At 39.1% G+C, this 22433-nt stretch overlaps 1 protein-coding gene across 1 annotated transcript in view; it reads right to left on the bottom strand.

Annotated features, from left to right (window-relative positions):
* Positions 1 to 22433, bottom strand: part of AGBL1 (AGBL carboxypeptidase 1) — a 637151-nt gene that overhangs the window by 173141 nt on the left and 441577 nt on the right. Inside the window, exon 20 of the mRNA XM_081831887.1 lies at positions 13211 to 13374. Within this exon, the coding sequence (XP_081688013.1) occupies positions 13211 to 13374 (164 nt within the window). The remainder of the gene's footprint in view (positions 1 to 13210; positions 13375 to 22433) is intronic.

Here is a 22433-nt window from a genome sequence, read left to right as displayed (position 1 = left end):
ATTTTCACTCAGTCAAATACCAGCTTTGTGCCATTTAGCATAATTCAACTGTCTTTCCTTTTATGTCTTGAGTTCAGGGTTGCAACCTTACTACCCATGTTGGAATGGGAGGACGTCAATGGCAACAGTCTTGAAAATGAACATAGGTTATTAGAGCTAAAAGGAATTCAAAGATCTTTAAGTTGGAAGCTAAGAAACGAGAATAAACAAGGTAAGTCACCTCCCCAGAGTCACAGAGCCGGCTGTCAGCAGCAATATTCTGACCCAGAACTGAGCTGCCTGGAATTGAAGCCATGTGTCCTTAAGGAAAACTACACTGGGCATTAAGGTGGGGCTTCGTGGAAACTTATGGGAAAGCAAAACCCATGAGAGACTCTTTCATCTTGGGTGTAGTGGATGTGCCCAGGCTTCTTCACTTGGTCCCCTCCTAAGACAGGGGAATTGGACACCTAACCAGGATAAAGAAATGAGGCAAAACATGGAAATGTTCTCAGAAACTTAAAAGCAGACTTCTTCCTTCTGCATCAGAATCATCTAAGTTCAGGATCTTACACACCAAAAATGTAAACTTTCTATGAGTCTTTTTATCCCCTTAAGGATATCCTGGTTTGAATATCATGACCTTGATTTCTTCCCCTGTGATGCAGTTTCCTTTCCTCCCTCCCTCCTTCCCTTCCTTATCCATCCTTGGAATCCTCCTTCCTTCCTCCCTATCCTTCCCTTCATTCTTCCTCCTTTCTTTATCCTCCCTCCCTCTCTTCCTTCCTCCCTCTTCCCCTTCCTCCCTCTCTCCCTTCCTTCCTTCCTCCCTCCCTCTCTTTCTGCCCTCCTTCCTCCCTTTACCTTTATCGAATCCACAGTTTGGTTTTCCCCTACCAGTTTACAGTTGGTGATCTAACTCTTAGAGGTGAAGTGGCCTTGAACCCTAACCCTAAAGGGCCAGGTCCTTGTAAAGGTCACAAGGAGGTAATGGGGTTACATAACAAAGAGAGAGTCAACATCAAGAATAAACAGAACACAAACAGGGTTTTAGAGGGGAGGGGGGAGGGGGGATTGGTTAGGCCGCTAATGGGTATTAAGGAGGGCAAGTACTGCATGGAGCACTGGGTGTTATGTGAAAACAATGGATCATGGATCACCACATCAAAAACCAATGATGTACTGTATGGTGACTAACATAATAAAATTAAAAAAAAAAAGAATAAACAGAACAAGGAACTACTCTAAAAATTAATGAAAAGCTACTGAATTAACTTAAGCTACCCATGCCAGGCTATTTGCAGTCTTCTTAAGTAAAAACAGCCTTTCCTATTTGGGAAAACTTCACAGGTTTTATTTGCCTTCCATTTTTAGAATTAACAACAAAGACAAGGGCTGCATAGACTGAAGTTGACATAGAAGGTAGGAAGAGCAAGTTTCCTGACTGAAATTCTTTTCCAGGGACTGGTAGCCTATTTTATTTTCAGGTATTTATAGATTCATAGGCAAGAAACCAGCTGTTCATTTGGTTGAGCCTGAGGCATAGGCGAACGATATCCCCAGTGTTGACTGGCAATAGGTAAATCACTTAACTACACCTAGCGAGTCACTTAGACTCCCTGGGCTCCCATGGAATCACTCGTAAAATAGGATTTCTTTTAGGTTAGCTTCCATGGTTGTTATTAGGTGTGAACATTTTGCAAATAGCAAGTGCAATATGAAGGAAATGCACTTTGACTCCTCTCTGTCTGCAATCTCTTTCATCTTTCTCTTTTGAATTCTTCTCTTCATGGTTTGTGATGCATCCCACCTACGGCAATATACATTCCACCAATAATAACATGTGCCGATTTTCCTGAACAGTATTAAAACAATCAAGGGATATTTCTGGGCCAAAATGACCCAAATCATTCAGATTTTAAAACTTACAAACACACACAGACATACGTGCACCCAAGACATACTGTTGGGGACTGTACAATTCAAGAAATTAATAATGTTACATTCAATTTAGATTATACACTTCATGGCCCCCAACTCTCAGAGTGAGACAGATTGGCTTCAAAAGCCAGCAGCCTCTTCTAAGATTCATGACATTTGGCAAACCTCTTAACCTCCATAAAACTTAATTTCTTTGTTAACAAAAGGGGATGCTAATAATAGCATCTATCACACAGGATTATTTATCTGATTGACATAATAATGATAAAATGCTTAGCACAGCAACTGATTCATGGTAAAGTTCTCGTGAATGTTTGCTATTATTGTTATCCTATATATACATTAACATACTAATTATTTTCACAGTTTCATACTATTCTAGAAAATTAATCAACGATGGTTTTCTTTTTCTTCTTACTACTGCTAAGAATTTGGGTTGTTTAAGTTTATTGGGGGATATAAGTATCATTGCTACAAATATCTACCTATTAAATATTGGTTTCTGTTAAGTTTATTTTCTTGAGGGATATTCAAGCTAGAAATACAGGATTAAATGAGAGGTTTTTATGGACCATCTTACAAGTTGCCAAATTCCTCTCCAGAGGAAAGTAAACCAGTTTACAGATAGTTGTATGATATTAAATCTCCTTCCTTGTAGACACACTAATGTTCATTTTTTAATTATTTTATTAATTGTAGAAGAATCAGCATAAAATCATAACAAAAATATTTGAATTTGCCTTTCTTTATCTACTAATGGAACTGGATTTTTTGTTGCTGTTTTCCCAAGCCAAGATTAGCATTTCTTCCTTGTTGGTTCATTTATTTTGACCCATTAGGGAACCATTTACTGTTTTAAAGGAACATGTGCTATTCACAGTCTCAAAAGACCCCCAGGCTAGGTTCCATTCCAGCATTTCCCTCCTTGTAATCACTGGTCATTTCTTTGCCTACAACTATAGAATGAAACTAAAAATATTCTCATATATTAGATACCATGGGCTACTTTTTAAAAAAATCTGAACATAATAAGGGTGACAGAAGACAAGGGAAGAACGATATTATCAGAATTTCAATGTAACAATAATTGGAATTGGTGGAAATAGAGTATAATTTGCAATCTGAAACACTGAGCTTCTATGCTTTATTTTGATATAATAGTACCATTTGGGGAACGATTCTCCCCATTTCCAGAGTTCCCATTTTGGCCCACAGACATTGGTACTCCACTTTCTGTCCCCATCCATTCTCTCTAAGGGAGGAAGAATAACACGAAACAGGTGGTTTGGGGGGAGATGCTGAGTGAGCTTGAGCACCTTGTGGCCCCAGTTCTCTTCCTGCAGGACCTGACTCAAGGTGTACCCACTACTCCTCCACATGATAAGCTTAGCAAGGCAGACTCTAACCCTATAGTTCTGGGTGAGGAAGTTCAATCCTTGTGGGGCCATGCTCACTAACTCATTACCAGTAATAAAGTAGTTATATTTTATTTCAACCTGACCAGCTCCTGTGTTCTATTTTTTATTTGATTTGGAACTCATGAAAGAAGAAAGAGGTGCAATTCACTGACCATCCTAAAGGCCCATATGGCTTAGTACTTGTAGTCATTAAACATGAAGGATGGCTAGTCATACTACCTTGTTCTACCCCTAATCTTCTTCTTACTAGCTGCAGGAAAGGCAAGTCATATGGCTTCTCTGAGTTCCAGTCTCTTCATCTGTACAAGGCAGATAATAATCATACATACCTCAAAGAACTGTTGAAAGCAAGAGTTGGTGAACGATGGCTTAGTCGGACAAATCCACTCCAACACTTATTTTGGTAAATAACATTTCCATGAAATACAGCTGCGTCCATATATTTACATATTGTCTATGGCTACTTCCGTGCTACCACAGTAGAGCTGAGCAGTCGCAAAAGAGACCATATGGCCCACAAAACCTAAAACATTTTCTGTCTCTTTCCGGAAAAAGTCTGCCAACCCCCAGTTTAAAAGATAAAACAAGGACAGAGGGATGCGTGCAAAATGCATAGCCCTGTAGTGAAAAGAGTAAATGTTTATTACGTGTTCACTATTATTATCTATAGGAGACAGGATGGCTTTGTGATTAAGATCACTGATTCTTTAGCAAGACTGCCCAGTTCAAATTCCAGCTCTACAACTTATCAACTCTGTCATTTTGGGCAAGCCACAGTGTCTTTCTAAGTCACGATGGGTTTATTAGTACACGGAGATAATAATGCCTACTTTGCAGGCTTATTGAAATGCTTCAATGAGATTATACAATAAATTGCTTAGGAGAGTACATCATCACCATCACAACTGTCATTAATTTCCTCTTAGAGGATTCTAAAATATGAACTTACTTTTTTTTTAAGATTTTATTTATTTATTTGACAGAGAAAGACACAGCAAGAGAGAGAACACAAGCAGGGGGAGTGGGAGAGGGAGAAGCAGGCTTCCTGTGGAGCAGGGAGCCCGATGCGGGGCTCGATACCAGGACCCCAGGATCATGACCTGAGCCGAAGGCAGACACTTAATGACTGAGCCACCCAGGTGCCCCGAACTTATTTTAATACTAGTTCATTGATAGTATCAAATCTCAATTAATTCATATATTCACTCAGAAAATATTAAGTGATCATCTTGAGAAAGTCAGAGCATGACCAGAGATGCATATAATATTTCCTTCCTCCTTAACTTCCCCAGTGCAATCATCCCAAAATCTATAGTCTCAGATAAAAGCTGAAATACCATGAATTCTCAAAGAAAAAGCACCATCTAAATCAAGTCACTTCACATAGAGGAACTATCTGCATCCAGTTAGACTACACGAAAGTTTAAAGAACATCCAAAGCCTGGATTATCTGCAATTATGAGTCTTGACAGAGCTCTCATGATTTAAAGATGAGTAAACAAAAAATGATGAAATGGAAGTTGAACGAAGAGGAGGGAAGAATCATAACAACCCAGAGGGTGAAATGTTGTGCAACGTACAAGGAGGCGACGGCTCTGTCAACCAACAGAGTGATGAACACTTTGGGGAATGACCGGCCACTGGAAATGGAAGCCAGCCTGAGGTAGTCCCTGTGAAAGTATCAGGAAAATTCAAGAAAAATGGCATTTATGAAACATTGTATGAAAAAAGTAGAGATTGAAATGGAACAAGAACTGGCCACATTGCAAATAGGAATGAAAAGAGACGCTGACGAGAGATAAGGATACAGGAGCAATGAATCTCAACGTAAAATAACGCAAATCAAAACATGATTAGCAAGAGGAAAGCCCATCCCACAGAGCATCAAATCTGTGAGGATAAACAGCCTCCCGAACTTGGTGAATGGGACTGAAGAAGAAAAGTGGTGAGGGCAAAAGAAGAGACAGATGCAGAGGCTGGGAAGCAGATACCAAACACTCCAGAGAAACAAAAGTGAAGACATGGGTTGGAATCACTTCACTACTTCCTGGTACCTGAAAGGCATGTCAGAGGAGACAAAGGGCTCAAATTCAAAATCAACCAAAAGTACCTAAACGCCGAAGAAGAAATATTTTTGATCGGGTAGCAAAAGAACATTGGCGTTAATGAACAAGGAAAACCAGGACAACTATTAAGGCAGGAAAATCAGGGTACATGCCAAGGAAGACCAACCAGGCTGAGGGCTGCAGGATTGAACAGCAGAGTATGTCCACACCATTAGAGTGAAACTCTCCAGGGAGGCTCAATGGAATTCCTGTGTAAAGGGGGAGAGAGATTCACATTTTTATTAATGTGCCAAGAATATACCTTTGATTTATTTTACAAAAAAAAAACTTTTTTTTTTTATTAAGGTATGCTTTAGCAAAAATGTGAGATAAATCAACACAGAGAAAAAAATAACAGGGATGTGACTGTACGAACAGCTAGAAATGAGCAATGCAAGTAACTAAACAAAACTGAATTTTAAAATGATTTGAATATGACTATAAGGCAATCTAAATGTCACAGATACTTCTTATACGGGAAAAGAGAAGTAGAAAAATAATACCTTTGTTTCAAACAAATGGGAAACAAATGGTTTTATAGGCAATTTGTGTATGTTCAAGACGTGTATGTTCAAGGATAAATCCTAGGAAGTGTAAAGTGTTCCACATGATAGAACAATATACACCAAGCCCAGATTTTACTCACTCACAAATACAGGCACAAACCTCCTCAATTCACAGTAAATAACATCAATATCTACGATAAAACAATATTTTAGATCATAGCCAAATACAGTTTCCTTTGATTTTCAAGGATGGATGAATATTAGAGAATCCACTAACATAATTTAAGACTTTATTAATTCACAGTAATAATCATTTTTCTAGATACCAAAAAAATTGATAAAATTCATCATCCAATCCTGATTTTTTAAATTAAAAAGCTAAAAAACTAATTTACAAAGAAGACATCGGATATTAATATCAAAACAATAGATGGGGTGCCCAGGTGGCTCAGTCAGTTAAGCGTCTGCCTTCAGCTCAGGTCATGATCTCAGAGTCCTGGGATCGAGCCCAGTGTCAGGCTCCCTGCTCAGCGGGGAGTCTGCTTCTCCCTCTCCAGCTGCCCCTCCCCCACCTCGTGTTCTCTCATGCTCTCTCTCGCTCTGTCAAGTAAATTAAAAAAAAAACAAAAAAACAGACATTTTACTTAATGTTCAAATGCTTAGAGTCATTCCCATTTTGAAGTTAGGTTCACAGCAAGGATCTCCATAGAATCACCATCCTTATATAATGTTCTCAAAACTCTAGCCAAGATTATAAATAAGAATAAAAACTGAGTAAAGCTATGGGGCGCCCGGGTGGCTCAGTCACTTAAGCATCTGCCTTCAGCTCAGGTCATGATCTCAGGGTCCTGGGATTAAGTCCCACATAGGGCTCCCTGCTCAGTTGGGAGCCTGCTTCTCCCTCTCCCTCTGCAACTCCTCCTGCTTGTACTCCCTCTCTCTGTCAAATAAATATAAAATCTTAAAAAAAAAAAACTTGAATAAAGCTAATTATCAATATTTATAAATGACACAACAACCTCTCTAGAAAAACAAAAATCCATGGAAACACTTTTAGGTATAACTACAGAGTTCAGTGAAATTATAAATAAATATATAAATTATCAGAATTTTCCTATATCATGGTGACAGCCACTTAGAAAAATATGGGGAAAAGACTTTTAAGAATAACAAGAAAATTTTAAATATTAAGATTAAAATCTTATGATGATATATCTAGGAATTGCACAAAAGGGTACAAAAGGAACCCCTACAATACTTTCTTTGTGAACACTGAAGAAGATCTAAATAAGTGGAACAAAATATCAGATTTTGAAAAAGCAATATGGGCAAACAGTCAATAGACCAAAAAATTTATAATTTTAATGCAGTTTGAGTTAAAACCCCAGTGGTTTCATTTTTGGCAGTTAACAACTCATTATAGGGCTCATCAGTGAAAAAAACAAGGAAGGGAAAATAGCAAAGCACATTTTTAAAACAAATATTAATGAGGTGGTGCTTGTAACATTATATATTTAAGTTGCACAGCTACAATATTAAAAACTGAAGACAATATAACATCAAAAAATATACCTAGGTACATGCACATGTAAATATTGTAAATAAACTGACATTACATTGATGATGGAGGATGGATTATTTAGTAATTACTAGGGCAAATGGTGAACAATTTAGAAATACAAAATTATTTAATAGTAAAAACTGGAAAAGAAATTATAACATGTAAATAGGCTCATTATAAAAGCATCTACCTCAGTATAATAACATCAATTGACACACTTTTATAATGAATTATTATTTGGATAATTATTTGAATTATGAATTATTTGTTATTCGACTGAAGTAGGTAGGTTATCAGAGCTAAAAGAGACAAAGAAAAAAACTGATACACATGTTCATCCAAACATCCAAACATCCAAACATCCAAAGTCAATAAACTACATAAAAAATGTGAAAGGTAAATGGGAAAGTATCTGCAATATCCATGACAAAGAGGTGTTGAACATCTTTAACACAGAAATTTAAATTAGATTTAAATATAAATTTAAGAAAGGAAAAAACATGATGCTGAAAGGAATAAAGAACAAAATCCATGCCCAGGAAATTTATTTTAAAAAAGAAATTATATAGAAGCATTTTATCTATATCAGAAAAGATAACACTATAAATTAAAACCACACCCCATTTTCACCTAAAAATGGCAAAGATTGTAATGCAAAAGTAATGGGTGTGTCTAGAAAACATGTAGGAGAAAATCTAGTTGACCTTGGGTTTGGCGATAACTCTTTAGATATAACACCAAAGGCAGGATCCATGAAAGGAGTAACTGATGAGCTCAACTTCATTAAAATTAAAGATTTCTGCTCTGGGAAAGATACTGTGAAGAGAAGGAGAAGACAAGCCACAGACTGGGAGAAACTATCTGCAAAAGACACATTTGAGAAAGGACTGTTATCCAAAATATACAAAGAGCTCTTAAAATTCAACAATAAGAAAACAATCTGATTAAAAAATGGTCCAGTGACCTTAAAGATGCCTCACTAAAGAAGACAGACATACATCTGGTAAATAAGCATATGAAAAAAAGTTCCACAGGGTATGTCATCAGGAAAATGCAAATTAAAACAACGAGATGCCATTACACACCTATAAGAATGACCAAAATCCAGAACACTGACAAAACCAAATGTTGGTGAGGATGTGGAGCAAGTATGAACTCTCATTCATTGCTTCTGGGAATGCAAACTAATGCAACCACTTCGGAAGACAGTTTGGTGGTTTCTTACAAAATGAAACATGCCGTTGCCATACAATCCAGCAATCACACTCTTTGGTGTTTACCCAAAGGAGCTGAAAACTTCTGTCCACACAAAACCTGTATACGGATATTTATAGCAGCTTTATTCTTAATTGCTAAAACTCAGAGGCAGCCAAGATGTCCTTCAGTGGCTGAATGGATAAATAAACTGTGAATCATCCAGACAATGGAATAGTTTTCAGTGCTAAAAAGAAATGAGCTATCAAGTCACGAAAAGACATGGAGGAAATATAAATGCGTATTTCTAAAAGAAAGAAGCCAACCTGAAAAGGCTGCATACTCTATGGTTCCAATTATATGACTTTCTGTAAAAGGTAAAACTATGGACACAGTAAAAAGATCAGTGGCTGCCAGGGATTAGTGGGGAGGGAGGGATGAACAGGCAGAGTACAGAGGATTTTTAGGGCATTGAAACTACTCTGTATGAAACTATAATGATAGATACATGTCATTATACATTTGTCCAAACCCACAGAATATACAACAGCAAGAGTGAACCCTAAGGTAAACCACGGACTTTGGATGATAATGATGTGTCGATATCACTACATCGATTGTCACAAATGCACCACTCCGGTGAGGGATGTTGATAATAGGAGAGGCTGTGTATGTCTGGGGCAGGGTATAGACCAGACATCTGTACTTGCCCCCCAATTTTACTGTGAAGCTAAAACTGCTCTTACAAATAAAGTCTATTTTTATTTTATTTTTTTAAAGATTTTATTTATTTATTTGAGACAGAGAGAATGAGAGAGAGAGAGAGCACATGAGAGGGGGGAGGGTCAGAGGGAGAAGCAGACTCCCTGCCGAGCAGGGAGCCCGATGCGGGACTTGATCCCAGGACTCCAGGATCATGACCTGAGCCGAAGGCAGTTGCTTAACCAACTGAGCCACCCAGGCGCCCAAAAGTCTATTTTTAAAAAGATAAAACGTGTTTATAAAGTTACAGCAAAGGGCACTTTCATACCTTGTCATTAAAGGTATTACGTATTTGTTTTTTCAGGTGAAAAAATAATCTAATTTCACCAAAATGTTGACAGTGAGGTATTAAAGGCAGGGTGATTAAAGACAGGGATATGGCATCTTCGTGTGTGCTTTCCAAAAGATAAGTTAATATAATTTAATGTATCCATTTCACATAATCCAAACTATCACATAATTCAGAAAGGCAAAACTATTTTTAAATAAAAATCAAGTATCTTTTAATTATTAAAATATAATTATGTTTTCTAAAGTCTAGGACGAATTTTTATTTTTTCAGTCTTGCCTCATCAAACTAAAGAGAGAACTGGATGAACTTGTCCTGACGCTCAGGGTGGCCCAGGTTCATGCCCTGGGGACTACAGTTTGGGAGACTAAACCAGATACTGAGCTATCAACCAGGTACAGCTCAGAAATTCTGAGCTCTCTCTGTTATTAATGGAGGGACACGCAGAGATAGGGGAGCTCAGCTGAGAAGAGCAAGAGGCAAGGGAGGGATACAAATGGAGAGGAGCCGGGGCTGACTGGGCAAAACTGTGAAATGACTTTGCAAAAGACCTGTCACAACGGATAAACGATGCCTCGGGAAGAAACAGCTTAGCATTCTTGCAGCGTGTGCACAATTATTTCCAGGGATAAGATCCGAGAAAAAAGAGGAAGGAAGAGGAGAGGAAGATGAAGAGTCGCCTTCACGAGTCTGCAGACATCTCTTAAATGAGCAACTGGGAAGAACAGAACTGAAAAAGACAAACCGAAACAAAGGGCATCCATACTATACTACATTTAAGCTTCAGTCACTGGGCAAACATCCACTCTTTCTCTGCTCATGAAAAATGGTTAAGTTGCTCCGTGGATGTTGACCACACTCTAACTGTTTTTATGGTAAATGAGGCATGAAACCTATTGTCAAAAAACACGTTGTCTGCGGCACACAGCCATACTTTATCTTCCCAGCACATCACTCCCCAGGGATGAACGTTTTCTATGGGGCTGGAGAGATTCAAAATACCATGTCCTCACGTTTCTTTAAAGACAGAGTTTTAGGTAAAAACCTGCCCTTTTCCTTCCCTAGTATTTCCTTCTGTGCAACTAAAAAAGAATCCTCCTGAAGTCTATAACCCTGTTGTACAGAGCATGCCCAGGGAAAAGTCAGGTGGGGAGGAGGGGGGCAGACCCGTCCTCTTGAAAGCATATGGAAAGTAGTGTTGACGAACATTAGTTACACCCTTTGTATTATAGGAAGAACCCTGTTGCCAACTAAATCCCTAGGATTTACTCTGCTCTGCTGATTATTGTATCTCATGAATCAGAAACTAATCAAAGGTACTCAAACAGCCTATTGCTGATTGCAAATCAATAGATTTTACTGTATTAAGTTCCCTCCCACCATCCTTTAATGACTATACACTTACTGGCTGCCATATTTTCTCAGTCAAGATAGTTTCAAAGTGATTTTCCTCTCAGGCAGGCAGTTTTTGGGTCCTTTGGGCAGGAACCATATCCATTTTGGTCAACTGCCTCGATGAATAGAAAGGCGGATTAAGATACAAATGTTTTGGGTGAAATAGGCAAATTCCATGCTGCCGTTCACGCCCAAACTCCGTGCCTCTTAAATTGAATTCAAATCTATTTAAAACACGCACATGAATCACAGCCTATGCTTAGGGATCCTGCCCTTAAGAAGTTGCACCAGACTAAGGAGGGTCAGAGGTCATGGAGGATTTCAAGCTTCAGGACGCATGGGCTGGTGGCGACTGAAAAATTAATAGTTGTTTATCTGTTGTGACAGGTCTTTTGCAAAGTCATTTGACAGTCAAAGAGTGTGGGGTGGCATGGAGGAGCGGGTAATACCACCTTCTATGATAACCCACATAGCAGCCATTGTATTTGGAGCTCACCACCAAATTCTTTAGACTGGAATTAGAAGAGGCACTTCTTTGATAGATTTTTTCTTGTTCCAGCATACAGGCAACTAATCCTCACTGCACTGGATCAAACAGACGGGCGCAATCAATTCAGGGAAAGCAAGCCATGCCAGGTCTGCTCAATTTTCCCTCAATGAGCAGCAGAGAAAAGGGTGGGGGAAAAGAAAGAAAGAAAGAAAATTCAGGCATGCCTGCACCCAACATAGCTTAGCAAAGGAAAAGATGACAAGACAAGTTGAAATATATATCCTGGCAGGTGGTAGCGCTTGCTGTCAGAGGGAAGAGGCTGAAACGCCACAGTGATGCCAAACGTGCCAAGACTGGGCGCCGAGCGGTACTGAAGGCGTGGACAGCGGTAGTGATGATGTCAAAACAAAAGAAATCAGAGGCAGCATCTCTAGGGAGGAAAGAGGTCCAGATTTACTTAGGTCTCCATGGTCTCTGATCTATAGCACAGTGTGATGAGCAAGTTAATTACTGCATTTAGGTAATTAAGTCTCAGAGAAACCAGTGCCTTGCAAAGCAAAATTAATTTACGCTGCTAGATCTTTCTAGGCTTGACTGGCCATTATGGTGGGAAGTCACACTGGAACTGCAGCCTAACAGTGGCAAGGAGGAAAATTAATGAAAATAAAGCTAGAAACAAAATGGCCCCAGTATTAATGGCTTTCTCTCTGCCTTTGGACCTGAAGGGCATGATGAGATGCTTCCTGGTTAACCAGCAGGCACTTCCTCCCCCAACAGTTCAATGCTCCATCCATTCCCTGGCTCAGAGTATGGACAATGACTTAGTCTTCTTTGACTCCTCTGACTTTTATTGGTCCCTCTTTTCTCACATGGCCATTATATCTTTCTTTCTTCCCCCCTGAATCCGTTTTGGTCAAGTCTAAAATATCTGTCTACAGTAAAGGGCATCAAAAGGGCTCATTTGGACAATGGTTCTCCCTCTCTTGACTCATTAATGATCCTCACACTTCTCTGAGATCTACCATTTCCCTGCGGTGGCTTTGAGTCAGGGTCTCCAGGCCACTGTATTAATTATCTTCAGGTGGTTCTTCTCATGTGCTGAGAAAGAACAGTGCTATTTAAGAATGGGGAGAGTAAAATATTTCTTGTCCCCAAGTTCCTAGATGTTGGCAATGAGATTGCCTTTTTTTGCTGAGGAGTGGCTCCAAAATGATGCCTGTATGCATATAAACACATTACTGGCAAGCATAAGCAGAGGTGGATGCGGGTGCGTGTTGCTAAGCTGCATCTTCTCTACCATAAGCAAAATTTATTAATAATGCATGTTTATAAATACATGTAGCTTTGTATACACATTTATGTGTACGAATAGTCAGCATCCTCCCTGTGTTCAGCAAGAAGTGAGGATGCCCCAGTTTGGCTCCAGCACTGCCCCTACCTTCAGTTGGCGGCTCCTCCATATTTTCTCCTTGTCAACAACCTGTAGGACCACTTGGCTTTCATTTCAGAGATGTGCTCCAATCAGAACACCAAGGTCCAAATTTCCCTCACACCCCTGTGAGTGTCTTACCCCTGGAGGTGGTGGTCCAGGGTCTCTTCATCAGCATTCAGGAGAGTTGCTGCCCTGGTCAGGAGCTGATGGCTGCAGCTTACAGACTTGAGTTCCAAGATGAGGAGACTCAAGCAGAACATGGCTCCCATCTCCTCCAGCTCACTGGTGCCAAACTGGAGACCCTGCCAGGTAAATAAAACCATTAGCAAAGACTATCTAATGGGAACAGAGTGATGACAATTTGAAATCAAGAGGAAGGACTCCTGGACACATGCCCATCATAGAAATTGAGAATTAATAGTATTTATCAGTCACTGTCTATTGTGCTTTGTTGGGTGCTTTCTGGATTGGTGGTTCTCAGTCTGCATTATGTGTCATTCAGGGTTTCCCAGAAGGAAAGACAGTAAAAAGTTGGCAGGGGTCCTGAAGGGCAGAGAGGTGCATGGGGTTCCAGGAGTCACTTCCCCCACTTCAACGAAAAGCAGTGCTTCCATCTGTATTTTTAAAAAGGGTCCCACTGTTGAAATAAAAGATTGTAAACGATTGTACTAAAAGATGCCCTTTCTCTTCCATAAATCTGTCAACCAGTGGACAAGAATGAGGGAGATCCTTCATATGCAAATACCAAAACTTAAGAACAACAAGACCAGCATTTATTTCATCTGTACTGTGACAGTACATGAGAGCAAAGCCATGATATTTACTCTGTGCTATTATCCATGAAGTAACGTATAATAATTAACAATTTTATTGGGCATTTACGAGGTGCCAGATACTGTTCTGAGCCCATTCGCATGCATTTAACTCAATGAATACTTACCAAAGTCCTATGAGGTAGGTGTTGCTATTTCATCCATTAAATAGAGAAGGAGATTTAGACCTATGGAGCTGATAGTTTAGCCATGAGCTCACAGTGATAGAGTCTAGTAAGTGAATCGTGAGTTGACTCTTCAACAAAACGCTATACAAAGACTAGGAAGAACTCCATTATGTGATGAAGTACAAAGTGCATGGTTTTTGAAATTAGATAGGAATTGGGTTTGAATCCTGACTTCACCATTTTCTGACTGCGTGATCTTGGACTTAATGAACTCTATTAGCCCTGATATTCTCATCTGAAAAATGAGATCATAATGATTCCCTCCACATACTTAGGCATGTAGTGATATTCCAGGGTCCACAAAATGCTCGTCAATATCAGCTCAATTTCTTCTTCCTTATTCCTAGTAAATATGTTCAATATGACAGAATTCAATGTGGTCCTGAGTTCTTTATGTTTATAAATACATTTCATTTCAATGAAAAAGTATCAATAGTTAAATATTATTTCTAAATAGATTTTCATATCCAAATAGCAGGGAACAGAGATGTGATAGTGAAAATTCAAAAAGATTGGTCGTAAGCATCACAAGGGAAAACAAAATTCCAAACTCAGAAATCATCAGCCTCACAAAAGAATTTCTAGGTAAAAGGATAAAGGAAAGTAGAAAGTCTATTTCAGCTGTTTGAAAATTTGATTTGCTGCATGTTTGGACACCTGTTTTCCTAAAGAAAGGAGACACTGCTTCAGAGTTAAGGGAAGTCTTGTTCCTCTATAAACAGCAGCAGTGGGAGGGGAAGACAGATGTTTAACAAGTTATTTTTCTTAAGTCAATAGGAAAGATCACTGTTTAAAGAGAGAGAAAAATCTCAGTCTCTTCCCATGAGCGAAAGTTCTAAGATCCAGTTCTTCCCCCTGCACTCTGTTTTCCTGGCTGCTTTTCTTCATTCTAGAATGGCCAGCTGTGTGGGGAGTTATGAAGCAAAGGCCATGCCCTCCTCCTTAATCAGCCACCTTGCTGGTGGCAAGAAAGAGTAAACAAGAATATGAACCAAATCCGGCCCCTCAAGGCAGGTGGGATGCCTGATACATATGTGTAACCCCAGCATCTGGCAGAGCACACAACAGGTCAAAAGAAGGACAAGTCCTTGGACAAATCTCATTGCATGAGCCATACTGATAGGTCAGGGGCAACACCATTGCATAGGTCAACTTCCATAAACAACAGCCAAAATGATAGCATTTTTATAATACAAAAATATTTCCATATCCCAAATATTGGTCCATTTATTTCAAGCAATGGTTGGTATCCTAAAAAAAAGACTTGTCAAGAAGCCCTTGATTAAAGGGACTTGTACCATTTGTTGGCTGTGGGGTCTTGAGCAAATCACTTATTCCATTTTGCTCTCCCTTATGAGTCTCTCTTTACTACTCTACTCTTTTTACTCTCACACAATATCCAAGATATTTATTTATATGGATAGTCTCCTCTCACCTCCATACCCAGTCTGGAAATGAAATCCTCGAAGGCAAGGACTGAGTAGTAATTGCCTTTTTACATCCCTGGCAGGGAGCCAATAGCCTATTACATAGCTTATCCTCAATATCATGAGAAATGGATGAGCAATGGCTCTACGTGGATGGAATGTATTATCTCTTGGATACATATCGTATTTGTCAACTGGAACTTCACATCTTTGGGTGGCAAGTATATGAATGCCTTTAATTATGTTCTGCCACTGTCAAATGTCATGAAGATTTAAATACTTTATTTCATTTTTGCTTCAGGAGACACATTCACATTTCTGGATATGATCCAGAAAACAGGTAGACAAAATTTAGAAAGCCTGATATCTACTTGGGTCATTTATCATGCATTTACAGTAACAAGTTTATAAATAAAGCTGGCTTTGGGCTAGTTTAAAAGTGAGTCTTAATTAAAATAGAGACCCAACTCTCCTCTCTTCCCAGCTTGTATGTGTTAATTAGGATTTTTGTCCCCATAGCCAGTAACAGAAAGACTGACTATAGTAGCTTGAACACAAATGGAGTTTTATTTTTCATAATAAAAATCATAATAAGTTGGGGGTAGAAAGTTCATGGCATTATTTCAGTGTCCTGAGAAAATCAGGACTACCGTTATCTGTCATTCTCCCGATTTTCTCATGATTGCAAGGTGGCTGCTGTAGGTCCAGCCAGCACATCATTCAAAGAAGGAGAAAGAGAAAATGGGGAAAGGAAGCAAGCATACTCTTGCTTATATTTTATTGGCCAGAGCTGTGTAATAGAGCTGACTCCAGCTTTAAAATGGTCTGGTAACTGAATATTTTAGCTTGTTCAACCACTTTAAAAGAGACAGGAAAGAGAGAACGGTGTTAGAAATGAGTGTTAGGTGAGCCAGATAGTTGATTCACATGTACATTTGACTCCGAAATTGGCTACTACCCTCATCATCACACAATTTTTAAATATCATAGCTTTGGGAAGAATATTTGTGTTAATACAGAAAATTACATATTGGTAAGGTAAACATAGGTTCCACAAGCGATGTTTAAAAAGTATAGATACTGATAATTGGTGAGCAAAAGGAGAAAAGCAATTAATAACCAAGTGTTATTATTTATATTTTATTATTTAAATAAAAATGCCTCTTACACCCAGCAAATGGATAGAAATATATTCAAATTTATAATACATAGTGCTGACTCTTATGATAAAAGCTGGTACGTAACAAAATGCAATGACATTTGACATGGTAATATCACTTCTGAAAACTTTTCCTGAGGGACTGATTCAAAATAAAAGTGAAGCTACATGCATAAAATATATATTATGTCAAAGTTATATATAATAATCAAAATTTGAAGGAAATAAAACACTAAATATCTAGTAAGGAAGAAATGACTAAGGAAATAATGATGGAATAAATTTGATGAGTTAAAATAAGGCCATTAAAACAATAATTATAACAGCCATTTAACAATATGGAAAATGCTTATGATTTAATGATAGTGGGGAAAAAAGCAAAATACAAAGCATGTAATGATGTGATTTCTGGTGATGATTTGGCAATGAAGGCAGAGGTGGCCCCCCCAATACCACATACACCCTTTCAGACATTATTGCTGTGATTTGCCAATAAAATAAAGAAATTTGGAGGAGAGATGTTCTCAAGAGAACATCTGCATACCTGAAACTGTTTAAAAAGTTGTAGCATCCTAATAAATGAGGAGACTTCCCTTCCACAGGTTGCAAGATCTTTTCTGTTTCCTTTATATTCTGAAGTACATTTAGATTTATTTTTATTTCTTTTAAGTGTAATTTATTGACACTACAGATTGGTGTCTCTCATCAGTTTTAGACAAATGTAAGCCCCCCATCTCTCTGGGTGTTGCCTTTCCCCCATTCCCCACCAAAGAAAGCAAAGATAAGCCTAACACTCCTATTAAACTTATTTATTTTTACTCTGTTCTCCATATCTCTTACCTTTACTTTCATATTTTTTTATTTCTATCACTGTAATAAATTCTGAATATCTTTTCATATCAATGTTCCATTTTAATAATTTGCTCTCCAGCTTTACTGAATCTGCTCTTTGACTCATTCATCTCAAAAACTGTCTCTGGAACACTATAAACATGGTTATTTTATATTCTCCCCCTGATTATTGCTGTATCAACAGTCTTTGTGGACATCCATCATTTGTCTGACTTCCTGTTCAATGTCAATACTGTAGGCTTGCCTGCTCAAATACTTTATGATCTTTTGAGATTCTAAATTCACATTTTTTTGAACTTGAAGAAAGTCTCTGTGGATTGGTTTCAAGGCTCTTTGCTCCAGAGAGGACTTGTATTTTCTTCCCCTAGGTACTTGAGGACGACCCACCAGGGACCACTAGAGGCTGAAGCCTTGACTTGAAGCCTTTAGGGCCATAGCATACATTTAAATTTTGACCCCAAACCTGCTTAAAGGAGGATTTGTGTTTAGAAATTATGAATGAGGACTTTTCCTTTTTTGTCTGCTGTACCCAAAGCCATGGCTAAGACAGTCAAGCATCCTCACTTTCTCCCTTCACACACTGTGATGTCACTGATTCAGTGACAAGTCGTCATCTTTGGAGGTCCTGCCTTTATATGGTGGTCTTCAATTGGTCCTCAAATTTTGCATGGGCCTCTGTTTCTAGCCCCAAACCCAAGTTATAAGTGGATACTAATAAGTATCCTATAGATCCAAAGATGTTCAACGACTTCTGGAAAAGCCAATCTCTTTTTATAAAATTGGACATCACTGAATACCCTCTAAAGCATACACAGAGGGAAAAACGTTACACCTATGTACAAATACTGCAGTTAAAAGGATGGCACTCTGAAACACCAAACAAATGTCTTTTTTATGAAAAAGATTTACTGCCAGAAATGAGAAAAATCTGAGAAATTTCTTGTTTATATTCTCATAAAGGATCAAAAATAGATTGCATTGGTAAAAGTACAGCGAAAGATAGGATGGGAGCTCAGAAGCAACTATACTACTGAGATGGAAAATATAATTTCTAAATTAAAAACCAAATGGAAAGAGTTAACAGACTGTTCAATGAAGAAAATAAAATCCATTATGCAGCAGACAACCTCAAGAAATTTTCCAATATCTCAAGGAAAAAAAAGAGGTTAAAATAATGACAAATATATATATATATTTTTAAATATATACTAAAGAGTAGTATATTTAATATTTAATATTTACAAGAGAGTAGATCTTAAAAGTTCCCCTCACAAGAAAAAATTTGTAAATATGTGTGGTGGTGGATAATATTCATATATAAATATATATATATATATATATGAATGAATATGAAGTTTAGAGCAGATTAAGGAAAAGTGATCTACTCCCCTTTGGAATTTAATTTCAGATTCAGACAAGTTTGATAATCACCACAGAAGCCAAGAAAAAGAAAAAAGAGGGGAAAGAGGATGAGGAAAAGGAAGGGAAACTATTTTGTATTAAAAAAAAATGGGGCGCCTGGGTGGCTCAGTTGGTTAAGCATCTGCCTTCGGCTCAGTTCCTGATCCTGGGGTCCTGGGATCAAGTCCCACTTCGGGCTCTCTGCTCAGCAGCCCCTTCACCCACTTGCACTCTCACTCTCTCTCTAATAAATAAATAAAATCTTTAAAAAAATCAGAGTCTGCAGATCATATTCACCAAATATATGAGATATAATTAATAAAAAGAAACAAAAAAAGCATTGGGAACCCTATAAATAATGAAAATCAAATAACCCAAAATTTACTCACACTGTTAAATATCAAAGACAATGAAGCAACATGCACAGAATTGAGGAGAAAAAACTGTGCCTCAAGAATGTTGTTTATGTGTGAGGGCTTCAAGGAGATAAACCCCAAAGAAGAGAAGGCATTAAATGCAAACCACACATAGATAAGAAAAAGTGTCATAATGTCTTTTAAAATATTATTTACAATATCCAACTCATGGAAAAAACCTAAGTGTCCACCAATGGATGAATGGATAAAGAAGATGTGTGTGTGTGTGTGTGTGTTGTGGAATATTACACAGCTATAAAAAGGAAGGACATCCTGCCATCTGTGACAACATGGATGGACCTGAAGGGCATCATGATAAGTGAAATAAGTCAGGCAGAGAGAGATAAATACCATATTTTCTCACTTATATGTGGAATCTAAAAAAAAAAAAAAAAAAGATGAACTCACAGATACAGAGAAGAGATGGATGATTGTTAGAGGTGAGGGGTGGGGATTGGACAAAATGTACAAACTTCTAGTTATAAAATAAGTAAGTCATGTAATATAAGCATGGTAACTATAGTTAATATACTGTATTGTTTATTTGAAAGTTACTAAGAGGGGCACCTGGGTGGCTCAGTTGTTAAGCATCTGCCTTTGGCTCGGGTTATGGTCCCGGGGTCCTGGGATCGAGTCCCACACTGGGCTCCCTGCTCGTGTGGGGAGTCTGTTTCTCCCTCTCACACTCCCCACTTGTGTTCCCTCTCTCGCTGTCTCTCTCAATGTCAAATTAATAAATAAAATCTTTAAAAAAAAAAAAAAAGAAAGTTACTAAGAGAGTAGATCTTAAAAGTTCCCCTCATGGGGTGCCTGGGTGGCTCAGTTGGTTAAGCGTCTGCCTCCAGCTCAGGGCGTGATCTTGGGGTCCTGGGATCAAGCCCTGCATCAGGCTCCCTGCTGAGCTGGGAGCCTGCTTCTCCCTCTCCCACTCCCCCTGCCTGCACTCTCTCTTTCTGTGTCAAATAAATAAATAAAATCTTTTTAAAAAGTTAAAGATTTACAAGAAATATTTCACAAGAAAAAAAAAAAAAAAGTGTAACTATGTGTGGTGATGGATGCTACCAAGACTTACTGTGATCATTTCACAATATATACAACATATATGGAATCACTGTGTTGTACATCTAAAACTAATATAATGCTATCTGCTGATTATATCTACATATACCTACATAAATCTACATATAATACATATATCCACATATAGAGATAACCCAATTAAAGAAAATGTTGTTTGTGCTCAGAAACAGGAATATATAAAAATAATTATGCAGCATGATCTAGAGAGTATTTTTCTAAGAATGGCATGGGGATGATGTCATTAGGAAATCTACTAACATAAGTGTTAGTACATAAAGAGATCAAAAGGCAGAAGAGTCAAAAAACCAAGAACTTCTGGATGGATGCATCCATTTCCAATACAAGTCTTAGTATATGAACTCTTTCTAGACCTGAGGAGGCAGCATGGCGGGGTGGGTGTAAAACAGGCCATCAGGTACTGCCACTTGCTAACTGTATGGTTTTGGGGAAGTCATCTGCCCTATTACTATCTAGATTTTCCCATCTGGGTTATGGGGAAAAAAAATAATAATACTTATCTCATGGAGCTGCTGAGATAATTCATTGAGTTTGTATATATAAAATATGACATCGGCACTTGGCCCATTGCAGATTATACAAGTATTTATTATTACCACTAACAAGAGCAAGTGCTTAGATAAACCAATATTCCAAGCCATACTTGACATACACAGTCCTTATGAAAACTATGATCAAAACTATGGCCTGCTCTCACTACTGTTATTTATTATTTCTTGACAAGTTCCAAACAATTCAATAAGAAAAAATGACTCATACATATTAGAAAGGAAGGAATCACATTATCATTATTTGAAGACTGATTATGTACTAAAACAAACCAAAGGAATCAACTGAAACAGAAAATCTATTAGATATAAGGCAAGAATTGAGTAAGTAGACAGGTTACAAATTAAATATCCAAAAATCGGGGGGGCGGAGCAAGATGGTGGAGTAGGAAACCTGGATTTCGTCTCCTCTCAGGAATTCAGCTGGATAGGGATCAAGCCAATCTGAACACCTACGAACTCAACAGGAGATCGAAGAAAAGAAGAGCAACAACTCTCTGAACAGAAAAGCGACCACTTTCTGGAAGGTAGGACGTGCGGAGAAGTGAATCCGAGGCGATATTCGGGAGGATAGACGGCGGGGGAGGGGGCTCCGTCAGCTGCTTCTGGCAAGTGGGATAGAGACGTGGAGCACGAATCGGAACTTCTAGAAGTCGGCTCCGCTGAGGGACGTCGCTCCGGTGGCTAAGCGGGAGGTGGAACCCTCGTGGGACAGTGTGGTCTCAGGACCCTCAGGGTCACAGAAAGATCGGGGGTGCCTGAGTGTGGCAGAGCTCCCAGGTATCGGAGCTGGGAAGCCGGCTGCAGAGACGGAGCCGAGGCGCGGGCTCTCAGCTCGGGGTTGTCATAAACCGTGATCCATGGCACAGTCGGGCCACTGCTCCTCCAGCAGGGACCCAACAAACGGCAGATCCAGGCAGACTCACCTTCCTCCCCCGGGAGGAGCGGCACGGGAGCACACCGCAGGAATCTGCTGGGTTTGGAGACTCCAGACGGGGTCGGGTGTCAGAGATAGAAACGCACGGTCACAGGCCGGGTGAGCAAGGAGTGCGGCCGGAGACCGGGAAGACGGGAGTGACTGACGGCTTTTCTCTGGGGGCGCACTGAGGACTGGGGCCTCGAGTTCTCGGCTCCTCCGAGGCGGAGATTGGGAGGCCGCCATTTTCACTCTCCGCCTCCAAAGCTGTACGGAAAGCTTGCAGGGAACAAAAGCTCCCGAGAGCAAACCAGACCAGATTACTTAGTACGGCCGGGCAAGGGCGGGGCAATTCCGCCTCCGGCAAAGACATTTGGGAACCACGGCAACAGGCCCCTCCCCCAGAAGATCAGCGAGAACAGCCAGCCAAGACCAAGTTTACCGATCAATGAGAACGGCAGACCTCCAGCGCTAGGGGACTACTGCACATAGAATTCACGGCTTTTTTACCATTATTCTTTAGTCTTTTAAAGTTAATTTTTTT

This window comes from Leptonychotes weddellii, chromosome 9, assembly GCF_054177405.1.
Source record: "Leptonychotes weddellii isolate Sample4059 chromosome 9, ASM5417740v2, whole genome shotgun sequence".
NCBI classification, from domain to species: Eukaryota; Metazoa; Chordata; class Mammalia; order Carnivora; family Phocidae; genus Leptonychotes; species Leptonychotes weddellii.
The sequence above is the reverse complement of the archived record's forward strand: the minus strand, read 5'-3'. Positions and strand labels throughout refer to the sequence as shown.